The sequence below is a fragment of the Mobula birostris genome, chromosome 2, assembly GCF_030028105.1.
Source record: "Mobula birostris isolate sMobBir1 chromosome 2, sMobBir1.hap1, whole genome shotgun sequence".
Taxonomy (NCBI): domain Eukaryota; kingdom Metazoa; phylum Chordata; class Chondrichthyes; order Myliobatiformes; family Myliobatidae; genus Mobula; species Mobula birostris.
The window spans coordinates 243,924,862-243,942,348 of record NC_092371.1 but is presented as its reverse complement, the minus strand read 5'-3'; the positions used below and the strand labels follow the sequence as shown (position 1 = coordinate 243,942,348).

General features: G+C 42.0%; 1 protein-coding gene across 4 annotated transcripts in view; it reads left to right on the top strand.

Annotated features, from left to right (window-relative positions):
- The first annotated feature begins 3,803 nt into the window (after positions 1–3,803).
- Positions 3,804–17,487, top strand: part of epha7 (eph receptor A7) — a 380,177-nt gene continuing 366,493 nt past the window's right edge. For 3 of the 4 annotated variants that reach the window (XM_072251664.1, XM_072251663.1, XM_072251661.1), the window contains exons 1-2: positions 3,805–4,050; positions 7,507–7,571. In XM_072251664.1, coding sequence (XP_072107765.1) covers positions 3,954–4,050; positions 7,507–7,571 — 162 coding nt within the window. In that variant the 5' untranslated portion in view covers positions 3,805–3,953. Of the gene's footprint in view, positions 4,051–7,506; positions 7,572–17,487 lie in introns of all 4 variants that reach the window. The other variant, XM_072251662.1, reaches the window with a different exon arrangement.

Here is a 17,487-nt window from a genome sequence, read left to right as displayed (position 1 = left end):
TGGAAGGTGCTGCCTTAGGAACTTTGGTGTGTTGTTGCAGTGCATCTTGTAGATAGTACACACTACTGCAACTGTTCGTTGATGGTGGAGGGATTGGATGCTTGTGGAAGGGGTACCAATCAACTGGGCTGTCAAGCTTCTTGAGTGTTGACACTTCTGGAGAGTTCTTGAGTGTTGATGATATATGGCGAGTAAAGTTGATCCTTGATATTTAAGTGCTCTCTTCATTGCGAATTTCTTCCCCTCACCATCCCATCCCTCCGTTTGGGCTTTCTCCCTCTTTATATATTGAGACAAATCTTTGATTTCTTGTTTAATGCTGTCCACCCATCTATTTTCTTCTTTTATCTAATTTCTTTTCCAGTTTTGCTCCTTGCTTATTTCTTTGATGAGTAATGAATCATAAGACCCTTCCCAAACAAAGGCTGTTGGCCCGAAATGTCAACTGTTGGCTCTTTTCCATAGGGGCTGCCTGACCTGCTGAAACCTCCAGCATTTTGTTTGGGTTACTCTGGATTTCCAGCATCTGCAGAATTTCTTGTGTTCAGGAAACTTAAGCCTCATTTTCTTGGTAAAATTTGAGTTCTATATCATCAGCAGCATCATCATAATTATCGTGTGCTGTGTCAATGATGTGGGCGATCGTGGTCTTTCCATGACCATGATTATTCTTGGTAATTTTTTCTACAGAATTGGTTTGCCATGGCCTTCTTCTGAGCAGTGTCTTTACAAGATGGGTGACCCCAGCCATTACCAATACTCTTCAGAGATTGTCTGTCTGGCATCAGTGGTCGCATAACCAGAACTTGAGAGATGTGCCAGCTGCTCATACCTGCTCCCATGGCTTCATGTGACCCTGCTTGTGGGGGGGAGGGTGCAAAGCAGGTGCTACACCTTGGTATACTGCAGGTTAGCAAAGGTAAGGAGCACTTTACACCTCCTTTGGTAGAGACCTACCTCCATCTTGTCTCCCACATTCCTAAATAGTTGGTCATAAAAGGAACTCTAGCTTGAGATGTTCTGCTGTTCCCTTTCATTGTAACATTTCCAATCTGCATCCAAACAATCTCTTCTTTAAATCCTTTTGATTTTTTTATTGACTGTTTTGTTTCTGCTGCTCTTTGATCCAAACCACCCTTCTGACCTTCAGAATGCTCTGTTTGACTTGGGGCAACTAAATTAATCTTAGCATTCTCAAACCAGCAAAGTCGGAACTTGGAATAATGCTCCCAAAACATCGACTGTTTATTCCTTTCCACTGATGCTACCTGACCTGCTGATTTCCTCCAGCAGCCATTTTAAGAGATATAGCATGGAACCTGTCCTTCTGGCCCACTGAGCCACAGCACCCAACAGTCCAGCGATGCAACCCCGGCCTAATCACTGGGTCATTTACAATGACCCATTAACCTACTACATCATTAGACTGTGGGAGGAAAAGGGGGCATCCAGAGAAAATGCACATGGTTACGGGAAGAACGTACAAACTCCTTACGGAGAGCTTTGGAATTGAACACTGAACTCTAATGCCCCAAGCTGTAATAGCGTTGTGCTAATCTCTACACTGGTGTGGTGTCCATTTTGTGTGTGTATTGCTCTGGATTTCCAGCATCTGCAGAATCTCTTGTGTTCAGGAATAATGTTCCTGCTCCCAAAGGCTTGCTGAAACACTGGTGTGTATTTAGTCACTTCGGTAAAAAATATACTGCGAAAAGGATTTTGTTTTTTTACATCTTGCTGCCTAGTTTTGAGAATTAAAAAGAATGGCTACTTTGATGAGATTTACCAAACATGTGAGGAATCAAACTCTTTCATGGCAGGTCTACTATCCCTGGGGTAACTTGGAGGAAGTTAAAAGTGAAAGAGAAACCTCAGCAAAATTCAACGGTTTAAAAAAAATTAGTATGGAGATTAAGTGAAATTAACCCATACCTGGAAGAATTTACTATTTATAAACTGTGCCAATTGTATCAAATACAAAACAGCATAAAAACATAGTCATACTCAGAATCACATTTAATATCACTGGCATATGTCATGAAATTTGTTTTATGTCAGCATTGCAGCGCAATACATGAAACAGTATAAAATACATGAAATATATTAAATATGTAGTGCAAAAAGAAAACAACAAGAAAATCAAAATCTCGACAAAAATCTGTTTCTGTGATGTCCCTATTGATTTCTTATCGAGCTCACGCTGTAGGCTACACTGCCCTCTACCCTGGTCACCCGTGTGCCTGAATCCTCTAGTTCCGTTAAGGTGAAGAGGCCCTGTCAAACCTTCCAACTAGAATCAGATGAAGAGAATATAACTTGTAATAAAGGACAATTTGTTACCTAACCAACACTTTCAGATTCTTTTCTTCCAAATGTGAATTACTCAAAGCTTCGGTGCGATGGTTATGGTTGTTTGTCTACATTTGTCGTTTAACTAAATCACCAGGAAAAACATCTTGCGCTGCCGGTAAGCATAATTAAAGCGGACGGTTCGAGTCTAGGCACTGATAATAGTGGCTGTCTCTGTTCTCAGAACTGTCGGGCTCCTATCTGACTCAGGGGCTGGTTCATGTTGTGAGGTGAACCAAACGGGTCAAAATTTAAAATCAAAGTACCGTGGATGACAAAAGGAAAAATAAAACGAAACAGAATAAAAACTCGAAACACACACACACACACACACACACACACACACACAGAAAATGCTGGAAGAATTCAGCAGGTCAGGCAGCATCTATAGAAAAAAACAGTCGACGTTTCGGGCCGAGATCCTTTATCAGGAAAGTAGACAACGTATTTGGAGAAAGAGCGCCCGAGTAAAGTATTCGAGTTCTACGATTGCTATTCTGAAATTCTGAAGTCAATTCGGTTTTCCCAATTCATAGATCAGAAGATGAATAAGTATCGTCCTAAAGGAAATCAAAACTAAAACTGTAGGTGCTGGAAACCTAAAATTAAATTGAAGTGTGCAGCTACAATCTAAAATAAAAATTACAGCGCTCGTTGTCTGGTGACCTCTGTTCTCAGATGCCTCTGGCGTGGATGTGGGGGAAGCCCTGGGTACTGAAAGGTATTGTCTGGGCGTGCAGTGGAGGTTGAGGTACGGGAAGGGGCTCATTGGCTGAGGAGCAGGAAGATAACGTGTCTCCTTGTTTTCGGGGAAAAGGGCAGAACTGAAATCCGCCTGCTCCATACACTGTAGTGACTGACTGCACTTCAGCAAAGTATTCCGTCACATATACAAAATAAAACAATTATCTGGTAGCTCACTCTCTCTTTCACTGGACAGCTTTTTGTAACTATTCAGTCTCTCTCTCCCTCTCTACCCTAGTTCTCTCGACACACTCCCCGGACTGACTCCCGCTTGGTATCTATCGCTCTTTCAGTTCTTTGTGCTCTGGGGTCACATTTTTGTTAAACCAAAAAAAAATCTTGCTAACTCTATTAATCTTTGTCCCGGATCTCATGCAGAGTCAGAGATGTCCCCGTTGCTAATCCCTTCTGGAGGCTCACTCTAACTGCTGCGCGTGTCTTTTTTATGTCCTGGATCCCAGCAGCAGCACAAAATCCCCTCTCGGTTCGGTCTCACTAACCACGCGTGTTACTGTGTCTGTGTGGACTTGGCTTCATTGGAGAAGAACAACCCTCCTCCGCCCTTCTCGCCCTCCTATTGGCGGCGTTCCTCCACCCCTTGGGCCAGCGCTGTCCGCAAGCCCGTGACGTGAGTGGGCGACGGGGCTGTCAGTCAGCGCCGGAACCGTGTGATTGACGTGGCGGCTGGCCGGATCTCCGCCCTCAGCAAGCACTGGGCGCTATTTGAGTGTGTGGAATAAGCCTTGCTCCCAGAGCCTGGGACTTAAAGCGCAGAAACGCGGGCGAGTTTGCTGCTAGAGTAGCAGTCAATAATAATAATAATAATAAAAACCTTTACAATCCAAGCCACCGCTTATACCATGGGCTTCAAGCTCAGCAACGCTCTCTGGATTATCGGCTGCTGCATTTCTGTACTCAGCACCATTCTCACGCATCTGACGCAGGCTGCAAGAGAAGGTAAGAAACTGAAAAGTCTACCTCCTCCTCCTTCCTTTAACAGACTGCTTGCTTGACCGATCCGCTACTTCTGGATGGGACATCTGGGGATCTCGTGCCGGTGAAATTCCCCACTCCGTTCTCTTTCCCGGGAAGGACAGTGGAGCATCCAGCAAGCCAGTGGGAGTCCCAGCACTGGACGCTCGGAGTTGGGCGCGCATTGCACTCTTTAGATTTAGTGCCAATAGCCAAGGGAACACACACATAAAAAAAAATGCAATAAATCCTCTTTAAATTAGCCGTGCAAAACGGTCTGATGTTTCCTCCTCTTTTGGACGATCGGCCCGCTATATCATTTATTCATTCTTTTTTTAAAAAAAAAATCTGCATGCCTTCTTGCAACCGTTGCATTTGACGATTTGGAAATCTCTCCGGCCGACACATCACATCCCGAGCACTTGCAGAGAAGTCAGACGGTGGCAGGGCCAGTTCCTGCCGCTTGGAAGTCGCATCCCCGAGCCGTCGTGTCATAGAAAAGTACAGCACAGAAACAGGCCCTTCGGCCCACCATTTAAACTGCCTCCGCGAACCAGAGCCCTCCATTCCCCTACCAACCATGTACCCATCCAAACTTCTCTGCAACGCTGAGATCGAGCTCCCAAGCACCAGTCGGTAAAACGCTGCAAACGCCCGAATGCAACCGGGCATCTTGACATGGATGTTCGGACCCGCGGGGAGACGTGACACACACAACAGTTTTTAGCGGCAGAGTTTCGGAGCAGCCGGGTCGTCCGAGTTCCCTCCTGCTGGGGACGCCGCTGAAAAGTTTTTTTTAATATATATAATTCTGAGGAGTTGGGTTACATTTCGCAGGTCTGCTGTTTCGAATGGCAGACGTGCTGACGGGGGTAAACAAAAACGGCAGTGCCGCGTAACGGGAGCAGAAAGTTAGTTTGAACATTGTTGAGGAAGGATGGACTGGCGAAGATGAAAGCGAATTTTACAGATTGCCAAATTACCCGACCGCCTTGTTGACGAGAAGACGGCGCTGAGTCACAGTCTGATATTTGTACTCTTCACAGACCGATCCCCTTCGTGGGGGTTTTCAGCCTCCACTCTTTACAAATGAAGGTGTCGCAGTGGGCGCAGGAACAGTGGCAGATACGGGACATAAGTCGGTTTTTAAAGCGGGTGGAAATTTTCGGGAAGTTCGCGTACGGACCCCGAGCGGCATCACGAAATTATCACGGCGCTCTGCTCTCCGGGTTGGCACCTCAGCTTTTTAACCGCATTTAAACCTTTCAAAGTAGCGTCAAACGCCGAGACCGAAACTCTAACTTGCTGTAGCACAACCAGTAAACTGCGCCTGTTGTTTATGGGTCGTTGCAAACGATTTGCTATCAAATTTACCCTTGACATTAAATATAATTAAAACGATCAAACAGGATAATATGCATAGTTTTGCATTAGGTAAATGGTTCAGCATTAAATAAATTGGTTTACTAGTCACTGCAAGCAATTTGCTGCGGGATTTACATTTAGCATTAAATATAATTAGTATGCTCAGATAGGTACAATGTGCACACGTCTCTGCATAAGGTAAATGGTTCGGCATGAAATACACGCGAAAAATAAACGTTTAGCTCCTGTTTCCGATTTTAAACAAAATTAAAACGGTAGTTGCATTCTGAAGCAGCGGTCGCCTGCTGTCTGTGGGTCTGTACGAGTTACCTGTCGCTTGGAGGCGGGCTGTAGTTTCTGTCGGCACATTCTTCTACCTGGGTAGAGGTAGAGCTGTCTGTCATCCCCCCCCTCCCCTCCCCATCCCCGCGACTGACTTTTAACCGTAGAGCGTTTGTCAAGCATTTTACTGAGAACGAACACTCTCCCGATGCGCTGGTTAGTTATCGTTCCGTTTTCATCCGCTTCCAACTTAACTGGGGAATCGATCACGTTAAGAGATTTCAATGCACACCTAACTAAATAGGTAAAACTCGTAGACCACACGAAAACCCAGTGGCTCCACATTAATCCTGGTCTATAGTTTAACGTGAGTTTATAGCGATGCTAGGATGAAGTACTCGGCTGCGAGGCTAATCTGACCATTGATGTATTAATTTTTAAAAAATCTATTTTACAAATTGAAGTATTTCTGATTTTAATGGATGTCAATATTAACAATTAATGGAACAATAGATACTGAATTTTTATATCTGAATAAACTTTATTCCTAATAAAAATAAATACAAGAATGAAATCTTTCATTCCTACATTCATAGTCAGTGCTTTCAGTGGAGTTCTATTAAATTCCCTAAAACCAGTAAGACTGTTGCCATTCCTGTGCCCCCCTCCCTCTGGTGGGACCCTACTACAATAAAAATTATGGGTATCCTCACGCAACCCGGCCCCTCTCTCTCCGGGAGCAGAAGACCCCGACACTGTGGACGGGAGTCCTGTCCGTTCGGGGACTGTTTTAAACTCCCGCGCCCCACCGCGTGTAAAACCCATTTTCGGCGGAGAATGTACTGGGATGGACACCCGCGCGAACGTTTGCCGGCAGACGCCAGAATCCGATTCGACTTCGATCTGCAGTGGGAAAAAACCGCGCCGAACTGTCCGCCCGAAACCCTTGTTCCCAGAAGAAGAATTGACAGTGAATTCTCGTCAATGAGACCCAAGTCAAAGGAGAGAGCGAATCCTGGCTGTACCATCTCCCATTTCCTGAAAATGCTTAAGCGCACACTGCAAGCGGTGCTGTTATTTGTTTTTTCTGCGCGATTAGACAGCTGGGCACCACAGTAACGAATATTTTACAAGCGGGCGAAGAAACTGAGGAATTTAGACCCGGTTCTTTAAAGGATAATTTAAAACTAAACGAGGGCTGAGTGGGAATGCAAGGTGGTTCTTTACGATTTTGTGTATTAATAAAAAGTGTTGAAAACACGGGTAATTTGTAACAAATCACCAAATTTGGAAGCAGTTTAATTAGTCCCAACTGCTTTAGGTAATGTACTGCGCGCCGTTTGGGCAATTTCATTTGGATTTGGGATAAGTGTTAAATTGAATTCTGTAGTCTAATCCCATCATAAAACTGTTGTCTGTTGATATAATTAGGTTCAAGATTCAATATTATTGTCATTTGCAGTTCGCAAGTGTAAAGGAGAAGGAAATAATTGTTGCTCCAAATCCAATACAGCAGAAAAAAGCAACACAATGAGATAAAGAACACAATAATTAAAAAGCATAATAAATATAAATACACAAGATAGCTTCTATACATAGATTGATTTTCTGCCCACAAAGTGACAAGGTGACTCTGACAGGAAGTGATAAAAGTAGTGGTGTTTGGGGGTGTGGAGGGGTGGAGGTGTTGATCAGACTTACTGCTTGGGGAAAGGAACTGTTTTTGAGTCTGGTGGTCCTGGCATGGATGCTACAACTTCACATTATTTGTTTGATCTCTCTCTTTCCCTGAAGTTATTTTACTGGATTCCAAAGTGCAGCAGACGGAGCTGGAATGGATCTCTTTTCCTGCCGATGGGGTAAGCGCAATGTTTCCAGCTTGTTTTCCCCCACCCCCACAAATATTTTAGCCAAGGCTGGCAGCGCTAATCTGAGGATCTTTGGAATTGCATTCCCGATATAGGTTTTATTTTTTTAGAATCAGAATCAGCTTTAGTATCACTGACGTATGTCATGAAATTTGTTGTCTTACGACGGCAGGGCAGTAAAATACATAAATGAACTATAAGTTACGATAGGAAATAAATATAAAATAAATTAAATTAGTAGTGCAAAAAGAGAGGACAAAAACGGGTTCATTGTCCGTTCAGAAATGTGATGGCAGAGGGGAAGAAGCTGTTGATAAAACTATGTGTGGTGTGTCTTCAGGCTCCTGTATTTCCTCTTTGATTCAAGATTCTAGATTGTTTAATGTCATTCCCAGTACGCACGTGTAAAGCAGAATGAAATAATTGTTGCTCCAGATCTGATGCAACATTAAAAAAGACAATAAGGTAAAAACAATAAAACATAATGAATATAAATGCACAAGACAGCTAATCTACATAGATTAATTGCATGCCCATAAAGTAACACTAAGCACTATACGCTCTGTACATAAAGTGACTGGCGCTGGTGGTTGTGGTGGGGGCTATGCAGGGGTGGGTTAGTGGGTGGAGTTTGCAATTTGGCAAGGGCAATGAGTATTAGGGGTCCTTAATGATGCTGATGTCATTTATTAGAGTGGCCCTGAATGACCACATTGCCACCTCAATTAGTGAGAAGTCCCACTGTTGAAAGTAATTAGCACTAATCTAAAAGGGAATGTAAGATCACAGAAGGTAACATCGATCACACTTTCCATCATTTAGATAGTTCAGACTGGGAGCAAATGGGAATTTAATAAATAACAGTCAATTGATTTCCAATACACACACACACAAACAATAAAACTAATAAAAGGCTAGATGTGTTCATTTAGCCTTTCTCTAACTGCTCTTTCTGTTAGAAATAACTGTGCTATTTTAATTGCTTTTGGGAAATTTCGATGTAAGGAACTTTTTGAGGCCTGCACTTTATTTAGGGCAATTAATTTAATTATATCCCGTATCAAATATATTAAATACTTAAAATAAAAAAGCTAATTTTAAATCAGGCCAGCATTTGTTTAACATCAGAGTCATACACATAAATTGCTGGAGGAACTCAGCAGGTCAAGCAACATCTATGGAAAGGAACAAACAGTTGATGTTTCAGGACGAGACCCTTCATGAGTCCTGATGAAAGGTCTCAGCCTGAAATATCAAGTGTTTATTCATGCTACCTGACCTGCAGAGTTCCTCCAGCATTTTGTGTGTGTTGCTCCGGATTTCCAGCATCTGCAGAATCTCTTGTGTTTTGTATAATTCCACTCAAGGAGTATGAAGCTATGAAGCTAATTTCGTAATAACAAAATATATGAAAACTTGAAGTTTTGAATTACATATAGAACATATACTATTACAGTACAGTACAGGCTCTTTGGCGTTTGGCCACCGTGCACTGTCATACTTCAAGGTTGATCTAACCCCTCCCTCCCACGTAGCCCTCCATTTTCCTTTTCAAGGTGATCTGAAGTGAAGGATGTACTTACCTAACGCAGGACAAAAATTTGGACACAATTCCATTGCTGAAAGATCAACACTATAACAAGCAAATTAATACAATTCAACGATAACAGCAGACAGTTTGCACACCCGCTGTATGACGTGACATACAGTAAGTCTTTTGCAGTCTACAAGGATGAACTCAGACTTATTTATTGAGATACAGCCCTGAATAGGTCCTTTCTGCTTTTCGAGATGCGCTGCCCAGCGATCCCCTGATTTAACCCTAGCTAAATCGTGGGACAGTTTACAGTGAACAATTAACCTTCGAACTAGTACGTCCTTGGACCATGGGAGGAAGTTGAAGTACCCAGAGGAAACCCACGTGGTCATGGGAAGAACATGCCAACTCCTTACCGACAGCTTGTCTGTCCCACAAAAGGTTCCCAAAAAGGAGACACAACTCCCAGCTCTGCTACCTACTCAAAGGACTTCCACTTCAGTTCTCTTTGTCCTCCTGAACTGCTCAAGTGAACCTCAGATGGAGCAAATCCATAAATTCTTTTTTGTTTCATTACTGGTGGGAAAATAGACACTTCAGTTTCCAGGGGAATGCAGTGGATAAATACCCTACCTGAGTAGGCTGTTAGACCTCTGATCTAAATAGTTTCCCCTGACAGAATTTTGTCCAGTTTATATTGCTTACAGTGAATGGGTGAGGGAGGGTTTTATATTCATTCTGGAGCTAAACCCAGAACACAGACTGGCTGGAATCAACCTTTTCCGTGATGGTGTCTGTGGTACTTATAGGATATTTCAGGAAAATGGAGAGCACCTGATGGTGAATACTGTAGCAAACAAGTTATTACATAAATGATGAATGCACTAACTATTTATGCAACATCAATATGAATAATATAAACCGGAAATTCTGCAGTTACTGGAAATCTGGAATACCTCACACACACAAAATGCTGGAGGAACCCAGCAAGTCAGGCAATGACTATGGAAAAGAATAAAGAGCCGATGTTTTGGGCCAAGGAAGGATTTAATGAAGGGTCTCGGCCCGAAACATCAACCCTTTATTCCTAATATGAATATTTTTTAAAATTATCTATTCATCTTTCTGGTGCAAAGTGAAGTAATAACCCAGTTTTGCTTTAATTTTGTGAGATATCTTTCTGATATTGGTTATATGTTTCATTTCCCATTTCCCAGTTAGGTATAAATTTCTTTTTAAAATTTATGCCTCACTAGAACTTACTTTAAACAGTGCAGCTATGCTTCTCTCAGGGGTCGACAGCTACTTACATATAATTCACAGGACACAATTCCCTGAGCAAAAGTTTCAAGCACTTCAGAATAATTTGCTTTGATTAAATCAGAACATTGAAACACATATTTATAGTAGAATTTGTACAGGAAGGACTTCTGCTAAGTTGTATGTTTCAAAATTGCAAAATTCTGAAAAGTAAATTAGAATTATTCCACAGAAATATATGATACTAATAAATTAAATGAATCAAGGTAACAACGACAATAAGTGCCCCACCAATCAGGCCATGCTCTCTTCTTGCTGCCACCATTGGAAAGGAGGCTCAGGAGCCTTGAGTCCCACACCTTCGGGTTCAGGAACGGTTATTACCCTTCAACCACCAGGCTCCTGAAAGAGTGTGGATACTTTCACTCACCTCAACACTGAACTGATTCCACAACCTATCGACTCACTTTCAAGGACCCTCAGTATGTCTCAGTATTGCACAGTTTGTCCTCTTCGCATGTTGGTTGTTTTTTCAGTCTTTGTGTGTAGCTTTTCAATGATTCTATTGTTATTCTACGTTCTTCTGTGAATGCCCACAAGCAATTGAATCTCAGGGTAGTAGGTGGTGATATAAAGTAATCTGATATTAAATTTACTTTGACCTTTGAGTACGAACACTGTGAAATATATAGACTGGTTATTCAGTGAAACTAGAGCACCTTCAGCATCCACCATCAGAAGACAAAATGGTCTGTCAAACACAAGCAATGCTGTGTCAGAATCTTGAAGATGAAATCTCCATGTTTATATTTGAGTTGTCTTTCATGAATTTAATTAATATGTGTGCTCATTCAGATGAAACATGTTAATGTAATGTTCAGTGTCAGTATTGATGATGGCAAAGACAGGGAAGTCAGGGATACAATAACTCTGCTGTGCGATACGTGTTCACTTATTCAGCAATTTTCTCACCTTCCATCTTTTTATGAGAGAGAGAGAGAGAACAAGGATGTAATGCCGAGCCTTTATAAGGCATTAGTCAGACTGCACTTGGAGTACTTTGAGCAGTTTTGGGCGCCTTAACTAAGAAAAGATATGCTGGCATTGGAGAGGGTCCAGAGGATTTTCATGCAAATGGTCCCGGGAGTGAAAGGGTTAACGTATGAGGAGCATTTGGTGGCTTTACCTGTACTTGCTGGAGTTCTGAAAGAATGAGGAGGGGGTATATCTCGTAGAAACCTATTGAATATTGAAAGACCAAGAAAGAGTGAATGTGGAGAGGATATTTTCTGTAGTGGAGGAGACTAGAACCAGAGGGTGCAACCTCAGAATACAAGGACATTCCTTTAGAAGGGAGATGTGGAGGAATTTCTTTAGCCAGAAGGTGGTGACTCTGTGAAATTCAGTGTCACCGATGACAGCGGAGGCCAATTTATTTGCTATACAATTGCAGTGCAGACTTGATGGGCTAAATAGCCTAATTTTGGTCCTATATCTTATGATCCTACTCTCTTCAGTCTAAATATACCACTGTACACCTGGGTGTTGGACTTCCTGACGAACCGACTTTAGAGAGTCGGGATACACAACCGTTTCCCCCCCCCCCCCCGCCCCCCCAGTGGAAGGGCTCATCACCAGCAGTGATGAGACGGTCTATAGAGAGGAGGTGGAAGAGCTTGAGGCCTGGTGCCGGGCAAATGACCTCTTCCTCAGTGTCAGTAAGACAGCTTCAGGAGAGCTCGTACCACTCACACCTCTCTTTACATCGGTGGCACAGCAGTGGAAACTGTGAGCAGTTTCAAACTCCTGAGAGTTCATGTCTCACACAACCTCTCATGTCCCCAAAACACATCCTAGATAATCAGGGAAGCTCACCGTCACCTCTACTTTTTGAGGAGGCTGAAGAAAGCTGTACTATACACAGATATACTCGCGTCATTCTACGGATGCACAGTAGAGAGCATCCTAACATACTGCATCACTGTCTGCTATGGAAACCGCACTGCGATGGACCGGAAGGCTCTACAGCGGGTAGTCAGAACTGCCCAATGCGTCACTGGCACAAGTCTACCCATCATCCAGGAAAGGCACAGGAAAAGGGCTAGCGATATCATGAAGGATCCCACCTGCTCTGCTCATGGACTGTTTCTCCCACTCCCTTCAGGGAGGAGGTTATGTAATGTCCATGCCTAGACTACCAGACTCAAAAGCATTTACTTTCCACAAGCAGCAAGGCTGATCAACACCTCCACCCAATAACTTCACCACTGCTTTATTACTCGTCAGTCACTTCATGTAGTCTAGCGTCACTTTATAGACATACAATCAAATATAAGCTATCTTATGCATTTATATTTATTGTGTATCTTATTTTATTATTGTTTTTCTATTTTCTTTGTGCTGCATGGAATTCAGAGTAACAATTATGTCATTCTCCTTACACCTGTGTACAAGAAATGACATTAAACAATCATGAATCTGCCAGACAGACTCCTGATTTTGCCGTTTTGAGCTCCTTCAGAATTTGCCAAATCTCACAGCATTTAGAATGCCAAAAGGTTGACATTTTAATCTCATCTGATTGGACTATATTTGACATCTTAAGAGAAGAAATGGTAAAAGTTGTGCATTTAATAATTGAGTAATATTGTAAATATTGCGAGATTAAGCATTCTTGTTCGTTTAAATAATTCATTACGTGTTATATGTGATGGCATATGTTATCACTTCTCCATGCAGTACCACACCACGCTTAAAGTAAAAAGGAAACTAAGACGGGCATTCTGGTCTCTCTGTCTTTTCCTTGCAGTTAGTTTTATATATTTGAGTTACAAAACATAACGGTAAACTTTTGCATCATGTCAATCCATGTGAATAATATTTGAATATTAACAAACGTTATTCCCAAGCCACAGAGTTCTCATACAGCAATTATATTTCAAATATCCGATGGTCAGATAAGATCCACAACTTTACAGCCTACAAGGGGTTAATTTACCTGGCAGTGTAAGACAATAAAGGCACAACTTTCCCTTGACTGGAGTTGCCCTGCAGTCAGTTATCCAGCAGAGGCTTTTGTGTGAGCCTTGCAAATCTTGTGGCATAGAAACAGCAGAAGGACTTCAGTAACAGGGTGCATGTCTGAGGTAAATGAATATCAACACTTTTCACATTCCAGTAGTTGTCCGCACCATTACAGGGGGGCTTTTCATAAATGGGATTTAGAAGGGATTGTTACTCAGCTCTTCAGAAAGGTTTCAGTTTATCTTTGAGGCAATCAGATGAAAGAGATGCAATTTTGGCAGAAGGTGGCTGTATTGAGTGGCTTTGTTGTCTGAGCTTGTCTTTGTAGAGTGTCTTAGACAGAACACTCTTCGTTAGTTCGTTCACATGAAGGCTCTTAATGCAGCTACTTTTCCTGCTGCCAACAGGTATTACTTGATCCGGTCATTGTGCTGAGCAAGTCTGCCTTCCAGAGTTAGATGGACATACATTTAGAACGGAGATGAGGAGGAATTTCTTTAGCCAGAGGGGGGCGAATCTGTGGAATTCATTCCCACAAACAGCTGTGGAGGCCAAGTCATTGGGTGTATTTACAGCAGACATTGTATCTTCCCTGAACCCGAATGGGAAAAAGTCAATCGATGTTTACTAAGTGAAATTATGTCACTGTCCTGAAAATATAAGAGCAGCAAACAGAAAGATTAATGCCTGGGTTTTGAGTGTTAGCTCACTCAGAATATCCATAGACATTAATCTGAATATTCTGTTTTACCCAAATTAGTTCCAAGTTTCCATAGTTGTATGTATTGACTTTTTACAATTATTTAGCGGTAACGCGGTGAAAGGCCCTCCCGTCGGAAAATGTCTTTGTTACACAATTACATTCATATGGCTATTTAACCTGCTAACCAGTACATGTTTGGAAATTGAGAGAAGTCTAAAATTAGAGATGATAGTCTCAGTTGAAAGACTTTAGTACTGAAGTGAATAATAATTGCTTCAATCCATGTGTGAAGAACCTTATTTTGTTAAAGGACTGGGGATTCTCAGTCCCAGCTTATAGTCATGATAGAATTTTGGACACCAGTGAATCAAAGAATCTTGTGGATTTCCCAGTTTTATACGACTGATTCGAAATGGGGCAGCGCGGTAGCATAATGCCAGCAACCTGGGCTCAGTTCTTGGGATCTGTGAGATAAATGTGCGTTCTCCTCGCGACCATGTGGGTTTACTCTGGGTGCCCAGGTTTCCTCTTGCATTCCAAAGACGCGGGTTAGTAGGTTAACCGGTCATAGGGGTGGAATTGGCTCGCTGGGCCTAAAGGGGATGTTACTGTGCTGTATCTCTAAATAAGTACAATAAACATTTGCTGTAATTTTATTAATTTGAAGAGCAGGCTCGAAGAGCCAAATGGCCTGGTCTTATTCCCTTCTTCTGATGGTTTGGCTTTAGAACCTCTGTGGGGATTGATACAAGTAGTCCCATTACTTGTCCACGTGACCCATATTAGTAAGACCACAAGACCATAAGATACAAGAACAGAATTAGGCCATTTGGCCCATTGAGTCTATTCCCTCCGCCATTTCATCATGGCTGAGCAATTTTCCCTCTCAGCCCCAATCTCCTGCCTTCTCCCCAGATCCCTTCATGCCCTCACTAATCAAAAATCTATCAACCTCTGTCTTAAAAATACCCAAAGACTTGGCCTCCACATCATCCTGTGGTGAAGAACTCCACAGGTTCGTCACCGTCTGGCTAAAGAAATTCCTTCTTGCCGTTCTAGATATCCCTCTCTTCTGAGGCTGTGCCCTCTGAATTTAGGCTCCTCCCCCCACCATAGGAAATATCCTTTCCACATCCATTCCATCAAGGCTTTTCACCATTTGATAGTTTTCAATGAGGTCACCCCTCATTCTTCTGAATTCCAGTGAGTACAGGCCCAGAGCCATCAAATGCTGTTCATATGACAAACCATTCAATCCTGGAATAAGTTTCATGAACCTTCTTTGTACCCTCTCCAGTTTCAGCACATCCTTCCTTAAATAAGGGGGCCTAAGATTGCTCACAATAATCCAAGTGAGGCCTCACCAGTGCTTTATAAAGCCTCAAGTTGTGATCATAGATAGGACCATAGAAAGATGTCACCATCTTTGAGCATCATGTGTTCATTGAGGATTTTACTGAAGAAACCGGCGGTGTTTTTTTGATGAACCAGAGATTCTCAGGTACCTATGGACAGACAGAAAAGGTACACCCATATTATGAACATAAAGGTTGGTGTCTCTCATATCTGCAGCTGCACTCCCAACCTCTTCCCTTATTTCACAGTGTAAAGTCAAGTAAACAGCTGTCTCGCTGGGAATGCTTTCTTGCCTCACAAATTGGCTGTTTAGAGAGAGAGAAAAAAATCACCTGATCCTCTTTGCTGACAGCTGCATTGCATTCTAGGGTATCCCATAAGCCTCAGATATCCAGCGGGTGTCCAGGGTTGACCATGGTACTTCCCATGGCATCAATTCCTCGTTAGTACCCTGCTTAAGCGGCCATGTGTCAGGCTTGACAACGAATACAGGCAAAGACCTGCAACGGATCAGATCAAATTCTCAGTCTTATTTATTAGCAATGTTTGTTTTCTTTTGCATATTAAAGTTCAAAGTAGGATATAATGTTGAGGCCTAATAAAGCACTGGTGAGGCCTCACTTAGAGTACTGTGATCAGTTTTGGGCCCCTTATTAAGGAAGGATGTGTTGACATTGCAAGGAGGTTCGTGAAAATGATTCCGGGATTGAAAGGTTTACGTATCATATTAGGAGTGTTTGATGGTTCTGGGCCTGTACTCACTATATTTCAGAGGAAATAATGGCTGACTCATTGAAACCTATCGAACGTTGAAAGGCCTCAACAGAGTGGATGTAGAGAGGATGTTTCTTTGGATCAGCCATGATGAGGTGGCAGTACAGACTCGATGGGCCAAATGGCCTAAATCTGCTCCAATGTCTCATGGTCATATGGTAAATTTATTACAAAGTACAGGTACATATTTGAATCACAATCACATTTAGTATCACTGGCATATGTCATGAAATTTGTTAACTTTGTGGGAGCAGTACAAAGTAATAAGTGATAACATAAAAAACTGAATTACGGTAAGTATATTAAATAGTTAAATTAAATAAGTAGTGCCAAAACAGAAATAAAAACGTAGTGCAGCAGTATTCATGGGTGGTGAGATATGTCACCATATACAACCTTGAGATGAATTTTCTTGCAGGTATTTTACAGGTAAATAAATAAATACAATAGAATTTATAAGCACATCTGTAGATGTGAACCTCCCACTATTCAGGACATTTACAGTGACAGGTGTGTAAAAAGGGCCCAAAGGATCATTGGGGACCTGAGTCACCCCAACCACAAACTGTTCCAGCTGCTACCAAATGGGAAATGGTACCGCAGCATAAAAGCCAGGACCAACAGGCTCCAGGACAGCTTCTTCCACCAGGCCATCAGACTGATTAACTCATGCCGACACAACTGTATTCTTATGTTATATTGACTGTCCTGTTTTACATAATATTTATTATAAATTACTATAAATTGCAGATTGCACATTTAGACGGAGATGTAACGTAAAGATTTTTACTCCTCCTGTATATGAAGGATGTAACTAATAAAGTCAATTCAACTATGCATTAGCTACGACTGACAACCAATGTGCAAAAGAAGACAAACCATGTAAATAAAAACAATAAACAACATTGAGAACACGTGGTAGAGTCATTGAAAATGAGTCCATAGGCTGTGGAGTCAGTTCAACGTTTTGACAATTCATCAATCTTTGGTTATGTTTAGATTTTATTGAAGATTCTTTTGTTTTATTTTGAATATGGTGACATATACTTTGAACTTTGAATTCTTGCCTGTATATTTAATGTATAGAGCTTTACATAAGCTCCTTAAAATGTAAGAGTTACTCAGGTGAAGTGTAGCTACTGGTCAAATAATGACCAATGGATTGAATTAGGCCAGATATCCAACCGCTCATGGGTTAAGTCCAGCTCACATTGGAAGAGCCATTTACTGCATTATAAACACCTGAGTTACAA